Below are 24,300 nucleotides of genomic sequence, written 5' to 3' on the forward strand. Positions count from 1 at the left end.
GCCCGCATGGATCCTCACATACTTCCTCCATTTAAGCCCTGATATCCTTGTTAGGCTAAAGGATCAAATCCATTTAAATCTAATTACAACCATCATAATCGGCATGTGGTCAGCCCCAATGAATCTGTGTTGCAGTGTCCTATAGTCTATATAGGTTATGGGCTAGGTCCGCCTTGATATCATTTGTAACAACTCAGTACTTCACCCAAAATGGCTAGCCGAAGGTATTGTTTGGGTTTTTTGATCCTCTATAAGTACCCAAAATCTACCCAGTAAATAACTTATGTGGGATTAAACACACATCAGCACATATCCTCACAAGATGTTACTCCAATGATCTGATGAGAGTGGAATTGAAAGAGATATGGAGTTGCAAGAAGGGTTGTAAACCCCAGACCAGATGGACCGGCATGGACCAAAGTCGGCGGTCCATCTGGTGATTTCGGGAATAAGGCGGTGGAGAACGGCAGTTGTTGAGGCAGTTAAAACTGCCTAACAGCCGCGGTCCCCCACCCCTCCGAGCTGGATGAGGAGCTACAAAAGCCCATGGAGTCACAAAGAACTCCATCGACCACCTCTTACCTCCCTACTCACCTTCTTTCTTCTGTGCAAGGAGCCGGACCGAGAGCAGTAGCGCCGGAGGAGGGAGAATTTCCAGCGCGTCATCGCACTGCGCTGCCGGAGCAAACACAGCAGCTCGCCGGAATGCCTCACAGCTCCTCGGAGCTAGGTAAACCCTTAACTCATTGCCCCATTCATGATCTACATGCTATTAGGTTAGATCTATTCTAGCTAGGTGATGATTAACAGAGGAATCGGGGTGGGAAGAAGATGAAGAGGAGGGAGGATAAAGGTCTATGCAATGATCGACTGTGATCCGACATTGGCCGAGGACCTTTCTCCTTCATCCGATGGTGGCTTCCCCTTTTCATTAAAACCCTAGATCTAAAAATCCAAAGATGAACCTACCTCTCGATTCATGGGGAGGATCCTCGACTCGTGCAAGTTCGGTTTCTATGGGTGGAACCGGCTTGATCTAGATCGGAGGTGGTCGGAGCAGACGAGCCGAAGGGGGATCTTCCCGTTGTGGCCGTCGTGACACCGTTGGGTCGACCGCAGGTGTCAACGTGCACCACCGGCTTCGGCCGGTTCTGCCGCTCCGCGACGGATGGCCGTGCTCCATCTCCTTCGCCGGAGGTGGAGGAGGAGAGCTCCCGGTTGGGCCGTGGCTGCTGCAGGTGGAACCACGGCTGCCGCCGGTGCCGCCAGTTGGTCGCAGCACCGCCGGCTTCGGGTTGGCCTCCTCCCGAGTGCCTCCCGAGCGCCTCCCGAGCTTGCCTCCTGGTTTCATGGGAGAAGAGGAGAATAGGAAGAGAAGCTCGGGAAGGGAAGAAGAAAGAAAGGAAGAGAAGGTTCGGGAAGGGAGGAGAAGAAAGAAAAAGGAAAAGAAGAAAGAAAAGAAAAAGAAAAGAAAAAAAAGGAAAAGAAGAAAAGAAAAGAAAAATAAAAGAAAAATAAAAAAGTTCGGTGGGCTGAATTGGGCCTGATTTCGGGTTGGGCTTCAAATAAGTCTAGTTTTAAGAGGCCGAGATCGGGCTAGGCCCTGGTCTGAGTCCAATGATCTTAAACCCAAAAATTGGGTTAGATCTCAACCAGTATGTAATTGATCCAGATCTGAACCAAAATTGGGTCAGATCTGAACCAGTATGCAGTTGACCCAAACCTGAACCAAACTTGGTCAGACCTGAACCAGAAACTTGGGTCAGACCTGAACCAGAAAATTGTTAGACCAAAATCAGAGCTTGGGTCAGACCCAAATCGAGGAATTGAATAGACCTAAATCAGAAATTGACCTAGGTTAGAGACCTAAGAATGAAATTGAGTCCTATAGATGGATTGTAAACTGGGTAATTAAGAAAGATGGTAATTAAATGAAGTCGAATGTGTGATTAACAAGTAATTTAATGAAGTTGTTAGGTAATTGAAGAATTGGCACTCAAACCTACGGTTGGTGGGCAAACTAAGGTAAGTAACCCTGATATAATCTTATGGTTAATTCAAATACTTGTGACTACTCGATTATGAAATTGTATATGGTTATTTATGTTTTCATAAAATTAGGATCAAGCATGTGTTAGCAAATGATTACATGATTTTGGCTAAATAGCATCCATCATGATTATTATTATATTATGTACACATGATTATGATGTTGTAGAAAGATGCATAGAAAAATAAAGTTTTCAGCATGATCATGAATTTTATTCAGCATGATGCCATTATTCACTTTCCAATGTATCTATGAGAAAATATTTATGAAAAGCATGATATGTTTTAAAGAACTCTCAGATTGCTATGCACGACCCTCGCCAGTGGGTAACAGTAACTAGGCATACGACCCCAGCCAGTGGGTAAAAATAACTTGGCTTTACGACCCCCGCCAGTGGGTAATAGTAACTGGAAGATGACCCTGCAGTGGTAAAGGCCTTGCCGTGGAAATAAGAGCGGCCATAGCTACACTACCATCTGAGAGTATGGATTTCAAAGTATAGAATAATGGCAAAAGTATTACGATGCATAACCATATTTATGAAATTGCATGAATGGACTTGCATAGTTTGATTACTGGTTTGATTATAGAAATGCTTTCTTTATTAAAACTGTTTGTTCTTCAAATATTGCATTAGCATACAAAACACTATGCTTGATCCGATAAGATTATTCTTGTTTACTTACTGGGCTTTATAGCTCATACCATTTTAATTATGTCTTTACAGATGAATAGGAGATGCTAGGAACAAGGAGCGTAACATGCTCCAGGATTATGGGAAAGACAACTGTTAAATGTTGATATTGTTTCAAGAAGCTTTGTATGGATTTTAATACCTGAACATTTAATGAATTTCATGAATATAGTTGTTTAGTAATTGAAGTTTTAAAGTGGCTGCGTGTTATTGTATGCTTAACTTGGCAATAACATGGCCGTGTCATGAACCGAATTTGGGGCGTGACAAGGGTGAGGTGGACTCTGCTCAGGAGTTTGTGTTATATAGGTAGAGATGATTTATGAAACTAGGTAACAATTTTGAGTTGCATGGTTGTTTATTAGAGCAGTACTAAAAGTGGCCTGGCAGCAACAGATATGAGATGAAACACAAGGGCATGACGCAGTGGGCGATCAAAATACTCATATCAGCCGACATACAAATTGCTATAAGGCAATCAGAGCATTGCTCACAAAAAAGCTTCTGGGAATTCACATGAATGTGAAAGGGTTTGGCCTTACTGCATCCTCTCGATTTATATTTCATGTACTAACAAGCACTGGCTTTCACTCCATAATGAGTGGTTCCTGTTGCAGCTTAAGGGACCCATGAAGAGAGTGCTTCTTGACAAATGCAGCACAAGCAATATAGCACAAAGCACACTTTCTTTCCACAGAAGGCAGTCATTAACTAATTGCCAAACCAATAGAACAAAGTATTGGAAATGACGATGAACGAAGTGAAAATATGAATTTGGAAATGTAAATGCTTGTTTCGAGTATCCAATCCATTTAGATTGGTCAGGCTGTCTCTGATTGTCATCTATCAAATTAAATTATGCATGTTAACCAGTCTCTTGAGGGAAGCTAATGCTTGCATTTTTCTAGAAGCTAGTGGCAGTGTTCTGCGAAAGAGTTAAAACCACAGATTTTGATCACCAGTGGAATGAAAAGTGACAGGATGATGGTTACTTGTGTGTTGCAGCAGAGAGATGTTATATAGTTTGGAGCCTGCTTCATAATTGTGACTTCACTTGGCAGTGTTCTTATAGTCTGCTTATAGTATACCTCGTTGATTTCGATCGGATGGTTCATTGCATGGAGCCTTCTGAATTGTTTCAAGTACTATTCAGTATTTTCCCTCATGCTATTTAGAGCTTGTTTGGACGATTGGGCTGAAAATCCTATAACATTCATGGGTTGAGCTAGTACAACCAGAAAAATCAAAGGATTACAAACTGCACTAGACCTATATTCCTAAATATCTAGGAGTAGCTTTTGAGTGGCCCAGCTCGAATCTCATAGAGAGAAAAATAGGGCCGGCCCACTTCAAATCTACTTTCGGGTAATTATGAATATAGGCCTAACTCAGTCTGCAAATTGCAATCATATAATTTTGCTGGCTGTACTGGCCTAACCCATGGATTTTATAAAATTTTCAACCTAATCATCCAAATATTTAGTGATACATTTGGAACAGATATATATACTCCTTTTTTCTATATTTGGTCTTAGCGTCCTTGCTAGGTCATTGTAGATAGCTGCAGGCTTTCCCGGACTCCCTTTGGCTGCTTCCTCATGATATTTCCTTGTTGAAGCCATATCCAGGACCACCTGTTATATTCTTTAAAATAGGCAGTACGTGGTAATCTTTTTATCCATTTTTCTCTCGCTGGTGTATTTTTACAAATTATTTTTCTGATGCAGGTGCATGAACATCAGACAACTTGCATACCATTTTCAGAGTATTAAATGGCCGAATTTAGAAAAGTTATTAACATAAAGGTTTCAAGTCTCTTTCTCTTCTTTCCAACAAGCCTAAGAACATTAAAATCCGAGTTATGGTTGGAAAGTTATAGGTATTTCAAGAGGCAGGTGTCTTTTGACCTTTTAAATTCCCTAAGAGAATTTAGTTGGTTTTGATGTCTTTTATTGTGTGAGTTACCCATATTAAGGTGACTTTTGATCTTTCATTTTCTTTTGTCTTTTCATGTTACCCATGACTTGCCTATAAATAGTCATGAATTGTAATGAGAAGGCATCCAAGTTTTTGAATGAAAGTTATCTTCCTCCTTGCACAAGAAATTGTTCTTGTCTTTTCTTCCACTTCCATTGGATTGCAAATTGATCCAAGCGGTATCAAGTGGTACCAGAGCGAGGTTATCATCTCTTGACGTTTCGAGAGGAATCCTATCGCATTTCTCGTGGTGGTGTTGACGCAAGCTTCAACCAACCATGGCAAGCCGAGGCAACCAAAGTCGTTCTAGCGATGAAGAACCTCGTAGAGAGCGAGATCTTCGCGACATAGAGAATGATGAGTTGCGGCGGCAAGTCCAAAATCTTACCGAAAGGTTGGCTCGTTATGAGCAAAACCCGAGTGAAGAGGAGGGCGGCACCACTGAAGAAGATCGCAACACCTTCCGTGACCAAAGTTTACGTCGTGGTAGGAGGAGCAACTCTTCTTCATCTCACCAACATCGTCATCAATTTCGATTTCCAGACATCAGGGTAGACATTCCTGAGTTTGAAGGAAAAATGCAACCCGACATCTTTTTAGATTGGCTTAACACTGTTGAGCGGATTTTTGACTACAAAGAGGTCCCCGATGAGCTTAAAGTGAAGATTGTAGCCATCAAGCTTCGAAAGCATGCATCAATATGGTGGGAGCGCCTCAAGTTGCAAAGAGCAAAGGAGGGCAAAACCAAGATTCGTACTTGGGAGAAAATGAAGAAAGAGCTTCGCAAAAAGTACCTTCCCGAAAATTACCTTCAAGATGCATTTCTCACTATGTATCAATTCACTCAAGGAATGCGAACCGTGGAGGAGTACACTGAAGAGTTCGACAATCTTATGGTTCGTTGTGGTGTAGCGGAGCCCGAAGAGCAAACAATAGCTCGTTACCTTAGCGGATTAAGGCGTGACATCCATGATATGGTACACCTCCATTCTTTCATTTCTCTTAATGATGTTATTAAACTTGCTACTAAGGTGGAACGCCAACTTCAACAACGGCGAGAAAAAGGTTTAACAAATGCTCCTGGAGGCCGAAATTTCAAGCGTGAGGGCATTCCTAACCGGGGGAGTGCATCGCAATCTCATTCATCTTCTACATCTAAGCCAACCACGATGGTGAAAAAAGATGCTTCATCTTCTTCTCGGCCAACATCATCTCGACCTCAATGTTTCAAGTGTTCTGGCTATGGGCACATTGCTTCTGAGTGTCCAAATAGAAGAGTGGTTTCTCTTGCCGAAGAAGGTGATAGTGAAGAAAATGAGTCAGACTCTATATATGATGAAATTGAAGGAGACATCACATATAGTGATCATGGTGAAGCTCTTGTGGTCCGTCGAACCCTGAATTCAATACGAAGCGAAGATGATCACATGTGGCTCCGGCACAACATCTTTCATACTCGATGTACGGCTCATGGCAAAATTTGCAATGTTATTATCGATGGAGGAAGTTGCGAGAATTGCGTCTCAATGGAGATGGTGGAAAAGTTGAAACTCAAGACAAAACCTCACCACCACCCATATTCTCTTTCTTGGCTCAAGAAAGGAAATGAGGTAAAAATTTCCCAACGTTGCCTTGTTCAATTTTCAATTGGGAAAAATTACCGTGATGAAATATGGTGTGACGTGGTTCCTATGGATGCTTGCCATTTACTTTTGGGGAGGCCATGGTTATTTGATAGAAGGGTTGTTCATGATGGATACAAAAATACTTATGCATTCTTGAAGGATGGTGTCAAAATAACCCTTGGGCCTTCAAAAATGGACAACACACCCAAACCCATTAAGGGAGAGGGAAGTACCTTTTTGTCCATGGCAGAGTTTGAAGTTGAAATTCGAGAAGCCTCCCAAGCATATGCTCTTATAGTGGTGGAATCTAATCCGGAGGACAATTTATTGCCACCCAAGATTACTTCTTTTTTGCAGGAATTCCGAGATGTGACTCCCGATGAAATTCCTTCTGGTCTTCCACCAATGAGAGAAATTCAACATTGCATTGATCTTATGCCAGGTGCAACTTTACCAAACAAGGCGGCATATAGAATGAGTCCCAAGGAGCATGAAGAATTGCAAAGACAAGTGAACGAGTTGGTGGCCAAAGGCTTGGTACGTGAAAGCATGAGTCCATGTGCGGTTCCTGCCTTACTTGTCCCCAAAAAGGATGGAACATGGCGCATGTGTATTGATAGCCGAGCTGTTAACAAGATCACCATCAAATACCGTTTTCCTATCCCTCGGCTAGACGACATGTTAGATCAACTTGCCGGCGCTTGCATCTTCTCCAAGCTTGATCTTCGAAGTGGCTATCATCAAATTTGCATGAGACCGGGTGACGAATGGAAGACGGCATTCAAGACAAGAGATGGACTATATGAATGGCTTGTGATGCCATTTGGGCTCTCTAATGCACCAAGCACATTCATGCGCCTCATGAATCAAATCTTCAAGCCTTATATAGGTAAATTTGTCGTTGTTTACTTTGACGACATTTTGGTCTATAGCAGGGATCAAGAGCAACACTTGGAGCATCTTAGACAAATTTTTATGACGTTGCGAAAGGAGAAGCTCTATGTCAACCTTCGCAAATGCGACTTCTTGACCGATAGCCTAATATTTTTGGGTTATATGGTCACCGCCAACGGCATCAAAGTTGATCCTAAGAAGATTGAAGCTATCTCTAGTTGGCCGGTACCTCGTACCATTCACGAGATCCGGAGCTTTCATGGGTTGGCCACATTTTATCGAAGGTTTATACGACATTTTAGTTCTATTATGGCCCCCATCACAAATTGTTTGAAAGGTGGATCCTATCAATGGACTATGGAGGCTCAAGAAAGTTTTGAGAAGCTTAAGGTATTAATGACAACGGCCCCTATCCTTGCCTTGCCAGATTTTGAAAAAGTTTTCGAGGTGGATTGTGATGCCTCTAATGTGGGCATTGGCGCAGTGCTTAGTCAAGAAGGACGCCCTATTGCCTTCTTTAGTGCCAAACTTGGAGATGGGCGAAAGAACTATTCAACATATGATAAAGAATTTTATGCTATTGTTGAGGCTCTTCGTCATTGGCGGCACTATCTTGTGACTAAGGAATTTGTTCTCTACTCCGATCATGAAGCCTTGCGATTCCTCAATACTCAACACAAGCTTAGTGCAAGGCATGCCAAGTGGATTGAATTTTTGCAATCTTTTACCTTCACCATCCGTCATAAAGCCGGAAGTCTCAATCAAGTTGCGGATGCTCTTAGTCGAAGACATGCTTTGTTGTCAACCCTGGAGATTAAGGTAATCGGTTTTGATTTCATCAAAGATCTCTATTCTAATGATGATTATTTTGGCGAGATTTGGGCTCGATGCAGTGATGCTCCTCATGAAGATTATTCAATTCAAGAAGGTTACTTATTTAAAGGTAACCAATTATGTATTCCTAATTGCTCTCTTCGCCAAGCAATCATCAAAGAAGCCCATAATGGAGGACTTGGAGGACACTTTGGCCGAGACAAGACTTTAATCCTTGTGAAAGAAAATTTCTTTTGGCCGAAGATGAGAAAGGATGTAGAGAGACATGTCAACTTATGTCGAACATGCCATATTGCCAAAAGCCGAGCTCAAAACACCGGCCTTTATACTCCTCTTCCTATACCTCAAGCTCCATGGGAGGATGTAAGTATTGATTTCGTTCTTGGTCTTCCTCGCACTCAACGTGGAAAGGATTTGATCATGGTGATTGTTGATCGATTCTCTAAAATGGCACATTTTGTACCTTGCGAGAAGACCTATGATGCATCTAAAATTGCTGATCTTTATTTTCGAGAGATTGTCAAACTTCATGGCATTCCAAAGACTTTCACTTCGGACCGAGATTCAAAATTTGTAGGACACTTTTGGCGGACTTTATGGGCGAAATTGGGCACCAAACTTCAGTTCAGTTCTTCTCATCATCCACAAACCGATGGTCAAACGGAAGTGGTGAATCGAAGCCTTGGCAATCTTATTCGAAGTTATTTGGGCAATAACAAGAAGCAATGGGACTTAATTCTTCCTCAAGCGGAGTTTGCATACAACCGCTCAAGTAGTTCTACTACCGGTGCTAGTCCTTTTGAGATCGTCTATGGGTGCAATCCTAATGGCCCCCTTGATCTAGCTCCCCTTCCTCATGTTGTTCGATTTAGCGGTGATGCAGAAGCAAGAGCTAATGAAATCAAAAAGATGCATGAGCAAGTTCGATCCAAGATTGAGAAGAGCAATCAAAAGTTTAAGGAGAGAGCTGATAAGTATCGACGCTCGGCATCATTTAAAGAAGGCGACCTTGTATGGATTCATCTTCGTAAAGAACGATTTCCCCATGGAAGATATAGCAAATTACAAGATCGTGCTGATGGACCATTTCGAGTTCTTAAGCGTATTGGAGAAAATGCCTATCAAATTGAACTTCCTGATGACTATGGAGTTTCTGCTACCTTCAATATTTCTGATCTAATTCCATATCATGATAAAGAAGAGGCATTGGACAACTCGAAGACGAGTTGAGCTTCAACCGGGGGAGTATGATGCAGGTGCATGAACATCAGACAACTTGCATGCCATTTTCAGAGTATTAAATGGCCGAATTTAGAAAAGTTATTAACATAAAGGTTTCAGGTCTCTTTCTCTTCTTTCCAACAAGCCTAAGAACATTAAAATCCGAGTTATGGTTGGAAAGTTATAGGTATTTCAAGAGGCAGGTGTCTTTTGACCTTTTAAATTCCCTAAGAGAATATAGTTGGTTTTGATGTCTTTTATTGTGTGAGTTACCCATATTAAGGTGACTTTTGATCTTTCATTTTCTTTTGTCTTTTCATGTTACCCATGACTTGCCTATAAATAGTCATGAATTGTAATGAGAAGGCATCCAAGTTTTTGAATGAAAGTTATCTTCCTCCTTGCACAAGAAATTGTTCTTGTCTTTTCTTCCACTTCCATTGGATTGCAAATTGATCCAAGCGGTATCATTTTCATTCATCTTTCTTCATTACTTTTTTTTTTTTTCCAATGAATTCATGGGTGTCTTTTTGATTGTTTACTTTCCTATATGCAATGTATGTGCATTTCTGAAATTATAAAGATAACAAAAGAGTTTCCATAAAAACAACATTGCATTATGTTAATAAAATAATCATCATTTCTTATCATGGGAGCCTACAACACAAAATCTTTTCGAGTATTAAAAAGAAAACAAAAAAACTGACTACTTACAGACAATCCTAATCGAGTAATGTCAACTCTTGTTTTGAAAATGATATCAGTGTTCATCTGTTAAAGAGGACAGACTCCTAAGATGAGAGAAATGAACATAGCAGATGATTGGAACAGAAGCAAAAGTTCGTCTGGCAATCAAATACAAATTGTTATCAAGCATTTGTTCAACATTTTAATCTTGCAAGCTTACTAGTCTCTGATTCACTCTTTTATTTATTTATCTATTTATTTTTTGGTTCAAAGGCAAAGTTGATTTGAATCTTTTAATAGCACAATAACTCAACATCCTAGAGACTAACTGGTTTAGATTTCTTAATAATATGTTAATTACTTTGTATTTCTTTTAGTTCATGTTGGACCACTGCCTTTGTTGTGATGAAGACCTCATGCTTCATATTCAAAACACAAGCACAAAAAGACATTGGCGAAGACTTCAATTGTTACCTTCCCTCTACCAAATAGAGAGGCTACCAGATGTGAAACTTCATGCAGGTAATGCTCTTTTCTTTCTTTCTTTCATGTTTTCTCAAGCTAAATACAGATGGCTGTTCCTACTCATGATGTGATCATTTTGCCAACACCATTTGCAATTTCTGGATCAAGTGGCAGGTGTTTAGCAGGTCCTTCAATCAGTCCTCTTTTTTCTTTTTCTTTTTAATTTAATTTTAAGAGTTGAGCTATCTCCTGGAGCTATGAAAGTGGCTCCGTAATTATTAGTCAGGTGTTGATTTCAAAGCAATGGATTTGCTCAAGCCTCATTTAGGCCATGCACCCAGAAGAAGTTCATGCTCTTCTAAACATGTAGTTCTATTCAGGGTGGGACCCGCGGTGGTGGAGAGGCCACCCCCACTTCTTGCTTCGGGACATTTGGGCTATGTTGAGCGGTGGCGTGGCCTTCCAAGATAAGCATGCTTTCAGAGTGGCAAACAGGGCCATGGACTGAGTGGTTTCGTATGTGGCTAGCCATTTCGGAGGCATTTTATGGGTTGAAAAAGGGGAGCTGCCTAGAGCGCTTCAGAATTTATTGTTTTCTGACTTATTGGATGTATCCATACTAAAACTGTATGAATCATCCGTTTCAGGGAAAAAAAAATGTAGTTTTATGCTGCATCAGATGTAAATTATTCTCTATTCATCCCCTTTATCATACAAACCATATCAGTCAATGAATAGATGTTCGATTTCAGCATTCTTATTTGTTGAACTCATCATGCTAACAGTGTTATGAAATTAGAATTTCAGATAAATCAAGACTGTTTTATTTGGGGCTTATGCCTTATTTTGGCAGTTTGGCTTATAATATGTGCCATGATGAATGTGAAAAAAAAATTGAATACATTTCTCAATATCCAGTCTTCTGATCTTACCTTCTCAGTATAAGCTCTTCCAAAACCGATTGGAAACTTGAACTGTTGCTTTGCTATTGCTTGATCTTTAACAAAAAAATAATAAGGTAGCTTCTTTTATCTATTGTTCATGCTTCAAGCAGAATAGCTAGCTGCTCTCTCTTATGTCCTAAATTGCCTTCCACCAATTTTTTGCGAACTCAGAAGTAGTCGAAACCTGGCTGATCGGAGCCGGAGTAGGATTAGAACCAGATCTCTTGTATCAACAGAGAATTGGCACCCTCAATTGCTTGCATAATTACGACCTTGTCATATACAATTGTCTAAAAATTGTCTCAATGGGGTTCAGATAGGGGTCATTTGGTCTTGTATAGAAAATCAAAATGTTTATAGCTAGAGGTAGTAATTGTTTTGTTCTTTGAACAGATATTGCCTCAATTATGCTATCTTTCACCATTGTAACATGACGAAGGGCGTCGGTGCTGTTGCGTGGCCAGCCGACCATCTCTAATTTTTGTGGCGAATACATCCAATCATACAATAGCAATGCATCAAGAAAAAGGCAAAATGCACCCATCAAGTAGTAGAAAAGATAAAATAAATTTGTGAATGTGATAACAACCATCTATCATGTTCTTGGCACAAGCCAAAGCAAGAGTCACCATAATGCCAGTGTCATACTAGCTGGTCCTCACTGTTTATATGCAGCGGACAAAGTGATGAGCCCAATCTCCTAATCAAACAAGAGATAATGTTACGTAGGGTCCTCAGAGTTCCGTGCTAAGATCAGCAATGGCACAAGATAGAAACTTACGTCATATGGATCTTTCAACAGTAAAGAATACGAGATTGCTTTCTCGTGGCAAAACAGTGACAATTCGATCCCTAAATTCTCCTATCCTACGGAGGTGGGCTATAAGTATCAACGTCAATGTTCAAGTGGGCAATTAATAAGCACATGGTTTCATGTAACAGTGCACCGTGACAGGTCCCAATTTCTCCGTTCCACCTACTAACTATTCACGTACAAGATAGCATGCACATGATTCCCTCCGTAGCTTCTGCCCGTGATTTTGTTAGCCAATTTTTTTTCACCAAGTGGAGCTGCACCATGTGTAAATTACTTCGTTGCATTGGTGCATGGCTGTTGGGAAATATTTTTCCTTGTGTTAAGGTTGTTGAGGTCTTTTTTGTCTGTCTTCTTCAAAGAAAAAGATGAGAAGCATAGGGTGAAAGAGGTGTAACATCGAGTCATTGTTTAATAGAAACTCTTGTCTGTGGTCCTTGGAGACTTTAATGTTTGATGTCACATACAAATCTTCAAACTGAGATTGCTTTGTTTCCAAATTAGAGTTAGAATAGCCTCCTCTTAATTAGCAGTTGACTAATTAATCTCAAATGGCGTATGTCACGGGCGAATGGAATACTAGGGTTGGTGGTGAAATTTCTGTTGTCGAATTCTTATTCAAAGTTGATAAAACCCCGACCTTTTATGCTTGGTTTCTCAGAAACGGTTAATTAACTCCTGACCGGAGGAAACAATCCTAACTCTAAGCTACAATCTTCTTCTGAGGAACTCTTCTATTTTTTTTCTTATTCTCAACCATTTATTAGTCGATTTTCTTACTACTTGTTCTGACACTTATGCGGTCATCATTTACAAGAATCGAAATCTACTGGTTTAGAAGGTTTCACCTAGTTTCATGGGTTGGACTAGGAGTAGATTTGAATCTCAAATTTGTTCAGAATTAGGAGTATTTTTCTTGTTATTTATTTATTTTTTGGAAGATTGGATGAGTGTTTAGAGGAACCCAAAGAGGGCAAATTAATTTCATTGTGTGAACCAATATTTGCTTGCAATGTCCAAATCACCTATATCTTCCCACGAAACTTCCTCCCTTGGCGCACCAATAACCTTTCATGAGTACAGCACAGGACAATATGGTGACTTAGAGCTTTTACTCCTAAGCAAGCCAATAAAAAGGCAAATTATATCCTGCATCATATGCATCAATGTAAACATGCACCATACTAATCAAATCGTCTTATTTTCATTGGCTAATCATAGTGCATGATGAATGAGGCCTACAGAAATGAGACAACGTAATTGGCTGAATAGTTGTATGGGGCATACAGTAGAAAATAAATGGTTAAACTAATAGAACTCTCTCTCTCTCTCTCTCTCTCTCTCTGAGTTGGTTTTGACATGCACCACAGCCTCCTATTAGCACAGCACAGTGCATAGTCGTTGCTTAGGGCCATCACTGATTACTAATTAATATACCATCGACTCATAGCTCCTAAGCAGGCCATGAAAAAAAAAAAAACAGCTGAAAGGTCACTTTGTCTTTTCCAGTGGTATTATCAAAGAGACTCCCCAAGCTAGGAGTACAACCCAAGTCAGGGAAGAAATGCTTTAACTAATAGAAAAATAACTAACTTCCATGATATGCTAATAATTAAACCACCCTTTTTTGTCGTGTGTTTCTTGGGAACGGAAGGGAAGGTGATAGATGTTAATAATAAGACTTACAGCCTTTTTGATGTACATTGAAAGTCTAGCATGTCCAACGCAATCTCTTCACCAATCTCTTCAAAGATTACAGCTTCTATCTCGATTCCAATCTCTCTAATCTCAGGTTGGAAATGCCTCCATTCTTCTCTACACTTTGAGACTTCTAAATCTACCAACTGGGTTATGTCAGCCAGATCTCCTCTCAGCTTCTCCCAGGAAAATATGTGCTCCTTAATTGTCCTTTTAGGTCTCTCTGGGCTCAAACATTCATGAGAGCCCCAAATCCCTTCCTCCAGCTCCCTCACACAGTCCAACAGAAGTTGGTGTGATTCATTCGACTCCGTCTTGGTCTTTGCATGCTGAGAAAGAAGAGAAGCAGACCCAAGAAGCTCTTCCAAACCAACCCAAGAAGCTTCCTCAGTTTCTTTTGTTAAATTAGAACTCGGTGCTGAGAGGTGAAAAAAGGAATATTATAGGTAATATAAATGTGAGAGAGGTCATGAAATATAGCTTAAATTCATTGAGAGTTCAACAACTTACAGTGGTTGCGAACCGGAGAGGCTTCATCAGAATGCAATTCAAGCACTGAAACAGGACTCGGCTGGTTGGAGTCCTCCAAAACTTTCCATTGGACCTCTCCATCCAATTCCCCTTCATTGACAGCACTGGAACTCGACAATCTATGGAAGTCTGCAACATGACTCTCTGTTCCCATCTCAAAGACCCCACGTCTTCCATTCTCACGAGCTGTTCCCTCCCAACTCAAAGCCTTCCAGATTACCTTTCGATGCAAAAAATTATTTAGTATACACCTTAGAACACCACCTCTCTTCCTCTTGCAGCCATGGCTGCTAAGCCTAAGTAGGCTCCTGCAAGCACTCCCAGGCCAGCACAAGACTGTGGCCTGAGACCTCAATGCCCTGTCCGAATACCCATTCTCCAAGAGGTAGACATCCAGCAGGAAAGGCTCTTGCTGTTCTTCTAGCAGCTCAAAGAGCCTCCTTGGGTGCTGCACTTGTCTGGGGAGAGAGGCCATCTAGACCTCCACTTTGAAGGCTCCGCAGGGGATGAAAGATGAGATTTAGTCTGTACAAAGTGGAAGAAAAAAACCTTAGAGGGGCTTAAATATGAGTGATACAGAGAGAGAGAGAGAGATGGGAGATGGAGGACGAGGGAGAAAAGAATCAAATATCTATTCCTGATTTGCAAGTAACCCTTGAGCCTTGGTAGACCTGGGAAAGAATCTGAGGGTTGTTTGGAATTCCTCTTGGGCTACTTGTGTGAGGAGACTTTGGTGGTATTTCTGACCCAGGGACAATGCCTATCATCTAGTAGAATAGATGAACTCAGCAGTATGTCCTTTCTTGAAACATGGCCTGCATTGCGCTGAAACAAATCCATTTATCTCTAGTTAAGAAAAGATTTTGCTACTGTCCTTTGCATTATTTTATAAAAAGATGGAAAGATATCTTGACCGTCCAAAATTAAGCAGGGGTATTTAGAAGATTTTGCTCTTGTTAGTAGGTTAGCAACCGGTTAAAAGCACATTACTAACTTTTCTAATTTTTATTATTTCCTCGTCAAAGCCAGCCATGTCGTATCTCAGCCCAGCCTCTCATTTTTTAATATTTTCAGAAAAAAACTATTTTAACATTTTGCTATCCGCCTCCCGTCGCGGCTCTATTCATCCGCTTCCCCCTAAGCTCCTTTTTTTTTTTTTCTTTGACGTACAATGCGCATACGAATACACCCAAGAAAATCAAAAAACACAAGCTCGCGGAGTGCCAGTGGTAGCTCCCTCTCTTCTGACCACAGGGCGTATCCTGAGTGGTGGGCCGCATAGGCAGCCACCCAGTCAGCCGTCCTATTGGCCTCTCTGAATACATGCTTGGCCTCGAAGGCCACACCATCCCTCACCATCATCCCAATGTCCCGGATCAGGGGGTGGTTTGTGCTTTCACCACTCGAACCCCTCCGAATCCACCCAATGATCGTAGCCGACTCGCCCTCCAGGATGATCGAGCCGGCCCGCAGCACCTGTCGCGCATGGCGAAGATTTGCTCAGGCAGCTCGCAATTCCGCCCCCAGAACTGATGTATCGAACAACTGGCAACCGCCCGCTGCCACTACCCTGAAGTGAAGGTCCCATATAACAAAGCTTGCCCCGCCTCGCGTACCTCCATCCAGCACCGACCTGTCAAAGTTGACATTGAGGAAGCTCGAGGATGGGGGCTCTCAGGTGAAAAACACTGTCCGAGGAGCTACCTAAGCAGAGAAGAAACTCCATGTGTTCCGAGCTATCAAGGGTATATCTGAGGGATGGTGGGTCTGGACTCCATCGCCAATGCTCGAGCGGACTCCACAACAAATCTCGACAACATCCTGCGCTCGTCGAAGGTGCAAGCGTTCCTTGCCAGCTAGATTTGATGGGCTGTGTAAGTCGCTCTGATGGCCTCATGACATGTCCAAAGACTAGCCAACCACTGCCGTATGATCTGTAGGAAGAATCGTCTCTCACGCCAAGCCTCCTCCGGGATCCCTATCCACTGCCATGTCGACCTCGTCCATGTGCACTGGAATAGCACATGGTCCACTGACTTCTTTGCACCGCAAGCCCCGCACTCCGCAGGGATCCCCAAATGACACCTGCTCAGCACTACTTTCGTCGGTACGCGGTTCTACGTCACCTTCCATAAAAAGAGTATTGTACTCGGGTGGATCCCGGACCTTCAGATTCAGGTGTAGTCTGGCTCCTACTCATGCTCTAGCTGGATAACCCGGGATAGGTCTCCAAGTCTAACACTGGCTCTACATGAGGTGCCCCAAACCCTGACATCTGGCCTCTCACATCTTGGTACTGGAAGGGATCGGATCCTCTCAGCAAAGTGTACCCTGAACAACTATCGTACCCCCTAAGCTCCATTCGACTTCCAGCCGCCACCCTCTCTATACGCCTCCACGCCGTCGTCTTCTTCTCCCTCCGATTGTCCGGTGGTGGTCTCAGACGGGAGGAGGAAGCGGGTCACGTTCCCATTGGGGAGGACGTCGAGGTCGTATATTTAGGAGGGCAGCCGCAGTGAGCAAGGACCGTGGGGTGGCTGATGCTGCGGCGGAGCTCGCCGGGGCGATCGCTGGGGACGGCGAGGAGGCAGTAACGTACGAAGAGGTTGATATCCTGGACGATGTGGAGGTGGTGGCGTAGGAGATCGCAGTTCCGGAGGGCAATACCCTCCATGGTGCTCTCCACGGGGAGTATGTTACGGTCGACGCGTCGGCTCTCCTCGGCGGCGATCGAGTCGGAGAAAGCGGGGGAGGGGATGGTGGTGCAGGTAGGGCACGCCATCTTGGTCGTGAATTCGTTGCAGCCGCTCTGGCCGCCCTGGAAGGGCACGAGGAGGGCGTCGGAGCCGCTGACGACCACCCTTTGTTCTCTGGTATCGGGGCTGAGGGAGGAGAGGCACGTTCTAAAAGGCCCCGAACTTCGAATTATTTACCTAACTTGCGATCCATTTCGCTCCGAAACCGCCTATGTAATGCGAATTATTTACCACACCAGCCATGCTAATGACCAATTAAAATCGGTTGCCGGTGTTTATAACAGTGCCATCAATCTCGAATCATACGGCCAGAAAGAAAAAAAAAGCAAGCAGTAAAAGGACCAAAAAAAAAAAGTCCTTCCTGAAAACTATCACGCATGACCCCTAGAAAAAACCACTATTTTATGTCAACCCCTAAAAAACTCTAAACGACGAAAAGATCATGTAATCATTTAATCTAAGGGATGGATTACTAATTTGACCTCTAGTTGGCTCTACTTCAGTGAGGTTAAAGTATGTCCAGTACCATTCATCTTGCCTGCTTGAAAGCCTTCCTTCTTTAGCATCTATTCAAAGGGTAAGACGAGGTTATAAAGTGTTATTATATAGAGGAGTTTTCCCCTTCTTTGTGAAATATCCTGGAAATTCCACAATCCAGAGTCTGAAACTGGCATATCTATTAAGCACTTACCTTTTTTTTTTTGATGAAATATCTATCAAGCACTTGCACTGAAGAGAGGAGTGCCAGTCCATAGACACAAAGTCATGTTTAGAAAATATTTAATAAGCATTTCCACATGACAAATGTTTCTTAATTATAGAGGTGAATTTGAGCCAGTCTAGTATGGTTTTTATCTGCAAATACAGTAGATTTTAAGGATATATATACAAGCAACCATGTCTTGATCTTTGTTGAGACCAGCTAATTATGTACTGCAAAGCTCTGAAATGCCATCAAAATGATCAAATTTAGCATACGGAAAATTTGGTTGCCAAGGCCCCCACAGGGCTGTTGGTAGTGGAGGGAGGCATATGTCCATGGGAAGAGAGAAAAGATTGAATGATCTGTCGTTGGGATTCTGGGGTAGAAGAGAGAGCAGTGGCTCGGCTGCTGCTTGCAAAATTGTACTACTCTTTTGTTGTGGTGGTGTAGTGGTACCGCACTGTGAAGTGAGAATGTTTCGAAGTTCAAAACCACCCCACCCTTCGGCCCTTTTGCTCTGAACCCGAGCCCCGAGAGCATGTGTTCATGTCCAGAAATCACTCTTCTCTGCTCCTTTTCCCCAGGGCAGTCCAACCCCTTTCTAAATAATCTTTTTAGCCCCTCTCCCCGAGAACAAGCTACAAGACAAGGGCGAGATGGGCAGCCACTAGCTTGCACACCTTTAGGGTTTGCATGCTTTTGGAATGTGCTCATCCACCTTAAAGAGCTCTGGGTAGGGGTGGCTACGGTGCAAATACATAATACATAATATGTGAAGATATGTATGTATGGATAAATATTTAGTCTTACATCAGTTGTTCATTGAAAAAGTTTTGAGTATTTGTTATAGAACTAAAGAACCCAAAAAATACCTTCCGACTAGTTTTTTTGGATGATGTCCTATATTGTTACAAATAGTATTAGACCGGATCCAATCCATATCCCATATGGACTAAAGGATACTGCAACATGGGCTCATCGAGGCTGATCACGGACTGATCGTATAACTTATGATTAGATTTGAATATATTTGAACATTTAACCTGATGAGGATATTAGGACTTAAATGAAGAGAGTATGTGAGGATCTGTGCAGTCGTGTATTTAGTCTCACTTTGGTTATTTGCTGAACAGATCTTGGATATTTATGTAGAATTGAAGAATCACAAAAATACCTTCTGATCAGTTTTTTTAGCTAAGGTCCTAGGTTGTTACATAATGTTCAATATAAGGAAGGGAAAGTGAACCAGCCATGGAAGGAGGAGCCAATGGTTTGAACCCATAACCTCTCCTAATAGCCAGGTGATTTGATTTTGAAATGGGGTATGGACCCTACTTTGTAAAGTAGGGCAATCAGATTTCCACGTTACTGATCATCACTTTTCTAACAACATCTCCACCTGTAGAGGGCCTGCCATCCATGCATTGTGGATTTATAATACGACTCCATGATGAAAACGTTGTCAAGCTGTTTGCCTACATATCCCACCTCTTCTCTTAAAAGATTGGATATTTGATCATGTTTGAAAATTTACCTATATGGTTCGATATTTCCTTCAACCCCCCCCCCCACCTCTTTTTTTTTAATAAGTCGGATAAACCATACTATTCTAATATGAGTACATCCAAAAAAATCAGAAAATAAAATATGATAGAAAGAAAAAAGAATAGTATTGTAGCTGGCCCATAAAATACTGCTAGAGTGCTAAGCCATATAGTAAGTGACCTAGTCAGCTGCTCTATTTGTCTTCTGATATATATGAGTGACCAAAAGGCAACACTGGATTGTATATGGGTGGCAAAAGTAATTAAATACCACGAATTTGCATGATTTTTGAAATTGCAAATCATGAGTTCACATCGCTGGTTATTTTATTATGCACTAAAACCTCACAACTTTCCCAAACAAAGAAATTAGATATTTTTATGTGTTCTTACCTCTATTTTCCCCTTTAGAACTTTGCTTTTTGACAACCAGCACCTTGTAAAATACTGCAACTTTTGAAATCTAAAAGGTTCAAAATTATCAAGAAGTTGAAACCATGATTTAGAAAAAAAAAAAAAAAAACGTCTAAATGTCCCCTTGGACCTTGTGCATAGGATGCTTGTAGATCCCTAGCAGAGCTTGTGCCAAAGGCCCGAAGTGAAAAAGCCGGAGAAAGCTTTTCCTCTCTCCAACTGTTTCATTCCCCTCGTAGGATAAACACTTTCAAAGCCTGCAGCTTTTCGTTAAGGTTATTCCAAGCAAGTCTCCTGTACTTCTTGAAACAATAATAAAGCAAAAGCGGAAAACTGCTACAAAAAGATTTGGGAACAAAGATATCAGCATAAAGTTCAGATGCAAGTTTTTTGAAAAAGGAAATAGGGCATGAGAACAAACTTACAAAGGAATATCAGAACGCACGCATGCTTCCATATACACAGACCCATATATTACTGCAGATAGTCTAGCAAACAAGGACACAAGTCACCAACATTTTGCTTGTGATTGGTGATATAAGCCTAGCAGTTTTTTGTTAAATTCTGGAGTTTGTTCCCAACTTTCGTGCAGAAAAATCTCATCATATTTCATTAGCTTAGGCTTTATTAAGCCAGAAAAATGTTGTTTTCAAGTCATAAATTTGGTACCATCACAAAATTCATGCAAGTTGGCGTCTTGTGTTTGTGGGTAGCAGATATATAAATGCCAAATAGGGGTGAAAGCTGATTGAATAATATCCATTTAGATCTATTCTTGTATCCAAACCTATCCGATTATAGGTAAAAAATTGAACATCCGACTAATGTCTATATTCATATCTATATCCATAAAAAAAAAATGGATATGGATTTAGATAAACAACTCTATCTATATCCAAATACTTGATTCTATTTGTAACCTATTTGATTTTATACAACATTCATAAACTTTTAAGCAAAACAAATGACCATATTAATATGTTATTAACTTGATTTATTATTCACTTAGTCATATCTTTAACTTTGTCATTTATAAAGTTTAAATATCTGATTTATATCTATATTTATATTTATACTTTTTGTCTCCGACTAATATCTATATCTGTATTTGCATTCATCAAACAAATCAAATATTGATATGGATATACTAATATCTGATTTGTATCTGATCCGATTTCAGCTCTAATGCCAAAGAATTTTTTGAAAAGAGCCAAAAAAATTAAATAAAAGGATAACATTATTCTAGTTGCTGCTACTAATAAGAGGTATCTATGCATGCACACAAAAGGGAGGCTTTCAATCCTGCTCTAAGATTGTTGTTGAGGTCAGTCTGCTCTTATATAAGACTGTAAACAATGCGAACATTTATAACTAGAGTACTGGAAGAAGATGGTCAAGCACATTGCCACTATATCAAACATGACTGACAGTTTTTGCTATAAGGTAACATGAATTTTGATTCCTCACTCCTATTTCCAATGTGATGCTTGAGGAGAGCTTTATATGTTTTTTTTTTTGTTGATAGGGTGGGTTGATCATATATTTTTAGTATGAAAACGCTCAATAAAATTATAAAACAAAAGATGATTTAAGGGGGGAGGAGTGGTCTCATAGTTGTCCCAAAGAAAGCCGTCAGAATGATAAGTAATAAAGGAGAAAACCTAGTCGGTTGCCCTATTTGCCTCTCTATAAATATGAGCTACTTGGAATGTTATGCAATCCCTCATCAGCCTAAATATATCCTGTAACAGCGGATGTCCACAGTTCATTCTGCCTTGGCTTTGGATCCACACGATTATTGTAGCAGAGTCTCTTTCAAGCTGAATGCACGCTGTCCCCGAGGTGGGTCTTGTGTAGGTAATGCTTTCTGATCCTTGCAAAGGTCAATTTTTATTATTATTGTCTCTCTATAACATAAATCTTCTGATGATGACTGAAAAGATTGCAGTAGCTCTTGCTTCACATCAGTTTCCAATTCCCCACCAGCAGCTACGGTGGACTCTGGCAAATTGATCTTTACTCCTTAAGCTTGCTTCTGTTAGTGAACAATTGGCGCTGGCCCTCAACATAAAAACATGAGCATGTAGATGGTAGTCTTTCAATTCCAACTAACTTCCAACGAAAATTATCCAAAGAGTTCTCAAAAACACAGCTCTGGCTGAGTTCCAGCCGGTTGTTCAGAGGTAAACATTAGCAAAATTAATGTTGTCTAAAACTGGGGAACAGATCATTTATGCTTTCCAGCAAAAAGCAGCAGAGAAAAAGGCTTTACCAAGTCAGCATTGGACTGCTCAGTTGCTCTTTTCAAGTGCTTTTCGTTCTTTTTTCTCTCTCATTATTCGTTTAAATAAGGAAAACGTCTTTCTTTCACTGACACTTCTGTAAAAAAATTGAAGACCATTACCAAAAATAAAAGATAAAAAATAAATCTGCTTCAAATTCTCAATGGATCAGGCAATATTTGATTAGGGTTGCAACACCTTTGAGTCACAAGCCAATGATTGATGATATATTAATGCGTGACTCTTTCTTTCTACTACTGAAATCTTATATCTTGTTAAAGATGCTTGCACGTCACAAGAGAAATGCAAACCAACCTGCTTGGTACATAAGAAAATAGGTCAGAAACCTAGGTTGGTTGGATCAGGCTGAGGACAAATCCTAACGCAATCCAATCTCTAAATCTTCCAACTGTAACCCAACTTGAAATCTCTCTAACCCAACCCAACTCTATCCTAACCTAAATTTGAGTTAGATCAGGTTGGCAGGATTAAGTTGACTTAGTTAGCTTGAGTTAAATTATGTGATCTTAATTGCATTAAACTGAGTGAAATTAGAAATTCTAAGATAAGGAAAAGATTTGAGATATTTTTTTTGAATTGATATTTATCGAACTGAGCCCTAATCTTCCATATATTTCAATTCACTCTTATACATAATTCAACAAGACTCAATATATAACCATATACATATATTATTTATTTATTTATATATCAAGTTGTCCCAAGTTAAGTTGGACTAGGTTGGGTTGAGGCTGGTTCGGGTTAGATCAAAGGTCCACCCTATCCCAACCTAACTTGAGGTTGGGTTAAGATTTGAGCATAATCCAACCAAAGTTTTTAGAACCCTAACCTAATCCTACCCAATAAGCAGGGTGGTGGATGGTTTCTGCTCGAGCGTAACCCAAGTTCTACCCTGTACAAAGAAATTTCTGTGCTGCATGACATAAAGGGATTGGTATAGCTTATGGGAGTCAATGTGATGAACTAACGAGCACCCAAAGCAATTTTCGTCTATTAAACATCCCCTTGGATTTCAAGAAATAGCAGTTCACCACAAGAAGAGCATGATAAAATTAAACATAGCCGATTTTTTCCTACTTTGCCGTACTAGTTGGTAATTGGTGTTGACGATAAAATTAAAGGCACCCTATATATATATATATATATATATATATATATATATATATATATATATATATATATATATATATATATATATATATATATATATTTGGCCCTGTCACATGGGAAATACTCTGTTTGCTATGCCCCGGGCTGAAATACGTTTTAGCTGAGCGGAGAAGAAGAAAGTTTTGAAAATTCAAAAGTGTCACTAAAAGCAAGATGATCGTTGTATCCCCAATCCTTCTTGTCACACCTCTAACTTGAATTCACAAACTGAGGGTTGTGTCAACTGCTACATACTCATAGAGAACCCTCCCCACAAGCATACAAAGTATCTCAACATAATATCAGCGGAATAATTTAAATAATAATTTGCAAACTTTATTTCAATAATTAGCTCAACTTTACAATATCTCACAATTCTAATATTATTCTAAAATAATACATCAATTTAAATAAATATTAATCTAATATAAATTATGCCAAAGTTCTGCTAGTCGCATTTCCATATTGAAAACTTCGGTTATGTTGGTTCTCTAAATCTGCAAAAAGAAAAATTAAACAATCGTATAAGGATCTAGATAACCCAATAAACAATGATCACTTTAGCTAAATAAATTTGACAATCAGATAGATAATAATTTTTAGAAAATAAATATATATGCAATAATAAAATATGAATTAAATCTTTCTTAAAATATTAAATTTATATTCATTAATTCAAATTCTTTTAAATATTCAATTCATCTTATCAATTTTGAGCTACGACAACTTCTTTTCTGTGGTGAGTCATAACATCGGTTAATCTTCTTGCGGTTAGCTGCGCATAATCTTGCAGCAAAGTTCTTCAGAACCGCATATCTACTTGCGGTATGCTGCTCATCATCTTGGACACAATTTTTAGGACAAATCATGTACCAACGTATTAGCCTCTATTAATGGGGTCCTCAAAATAGCCAGGTTGAAATTCAAATAATTTTATATTTCATATTTTAGTTCTAAAATCATATGGTATCAAAGAAAAATAGATATGGATTCGGAT

At 40.4% G+C, this 24,300-nt stretch overlaps 1 protein-coding gene across 2 annotated transcripts; it reads right to left on the minus strand.

The window, feature by feature from the left end:
- Window positions 1-13,689: 13,689 nt before the first annotated feature.
- Window positions 13,690-15,258, minus strand: LOC103713681. 2 transcript variants are annotated; one of them, XM_008800695.3, is made up of 3 exons: window positions 15,106-15,258; window positions 14,414-14,959; window positions 13,690-14,321 (listed from the first exon to the last, which is right to left on the minus strand). In XM_008800695.3, exons 2-3 carry the CDS (start codon window positions 14,907-14,909, stop codon window positions 13,888-13,890), a joined length of 930 nt encoding a protein of 309 aa, XP_008798917.2. In that variant the 5' UTR covers window positions 14,910-14,959; window positions 15,106-15,258; the 3' UTR covers window positions 13,690-13,887. The 2 variants fall into 2 exon arrangements, with proteins under 2 accessions (XP_008798917.2, XP_008798916.2); XM_008800694.3 differs by having other exon boundaries at window positions 14,414-15,258.
- Window positions 15,259-24,300: the final 9,042 nt, after the last annotated feature.

The sequence above is a fragment of the Phoenix dactylifera genome, chromosome 16 (assembly GCF_009389715.1).
Source record: "Phoenix dactylifera cultivar Barhee BC4 chromosome 16, palm_55x_up_171113_PBpolish2nd_filt_p, whole genome shotgun sequence".
Lineage (NCBI taxonomy): Eukaryota > Viridiplantae > Streptophyta > Magnoliopsida > Arecales > Arecaceae > Phoenix > Phoenix dactylifera.

Bases quoted from the DNA above. Each gene is read 5' to 3' on its own strand.
- LOC103713681 (XM_008800695.3), bottom strand. From the start codon at position 14,909: ATGGCCTCTCTCCCCAGACAAGTGCAGCACCCAAGGAGGCTCTTTGAG. The intron at 14,322-14,413 runs GTAAGTTGTTGA...TTCACCTCTCAG, and splicing joins CTCTCCGGTTCGCAACCACT to CACCGAGTTCTAATTTAACA.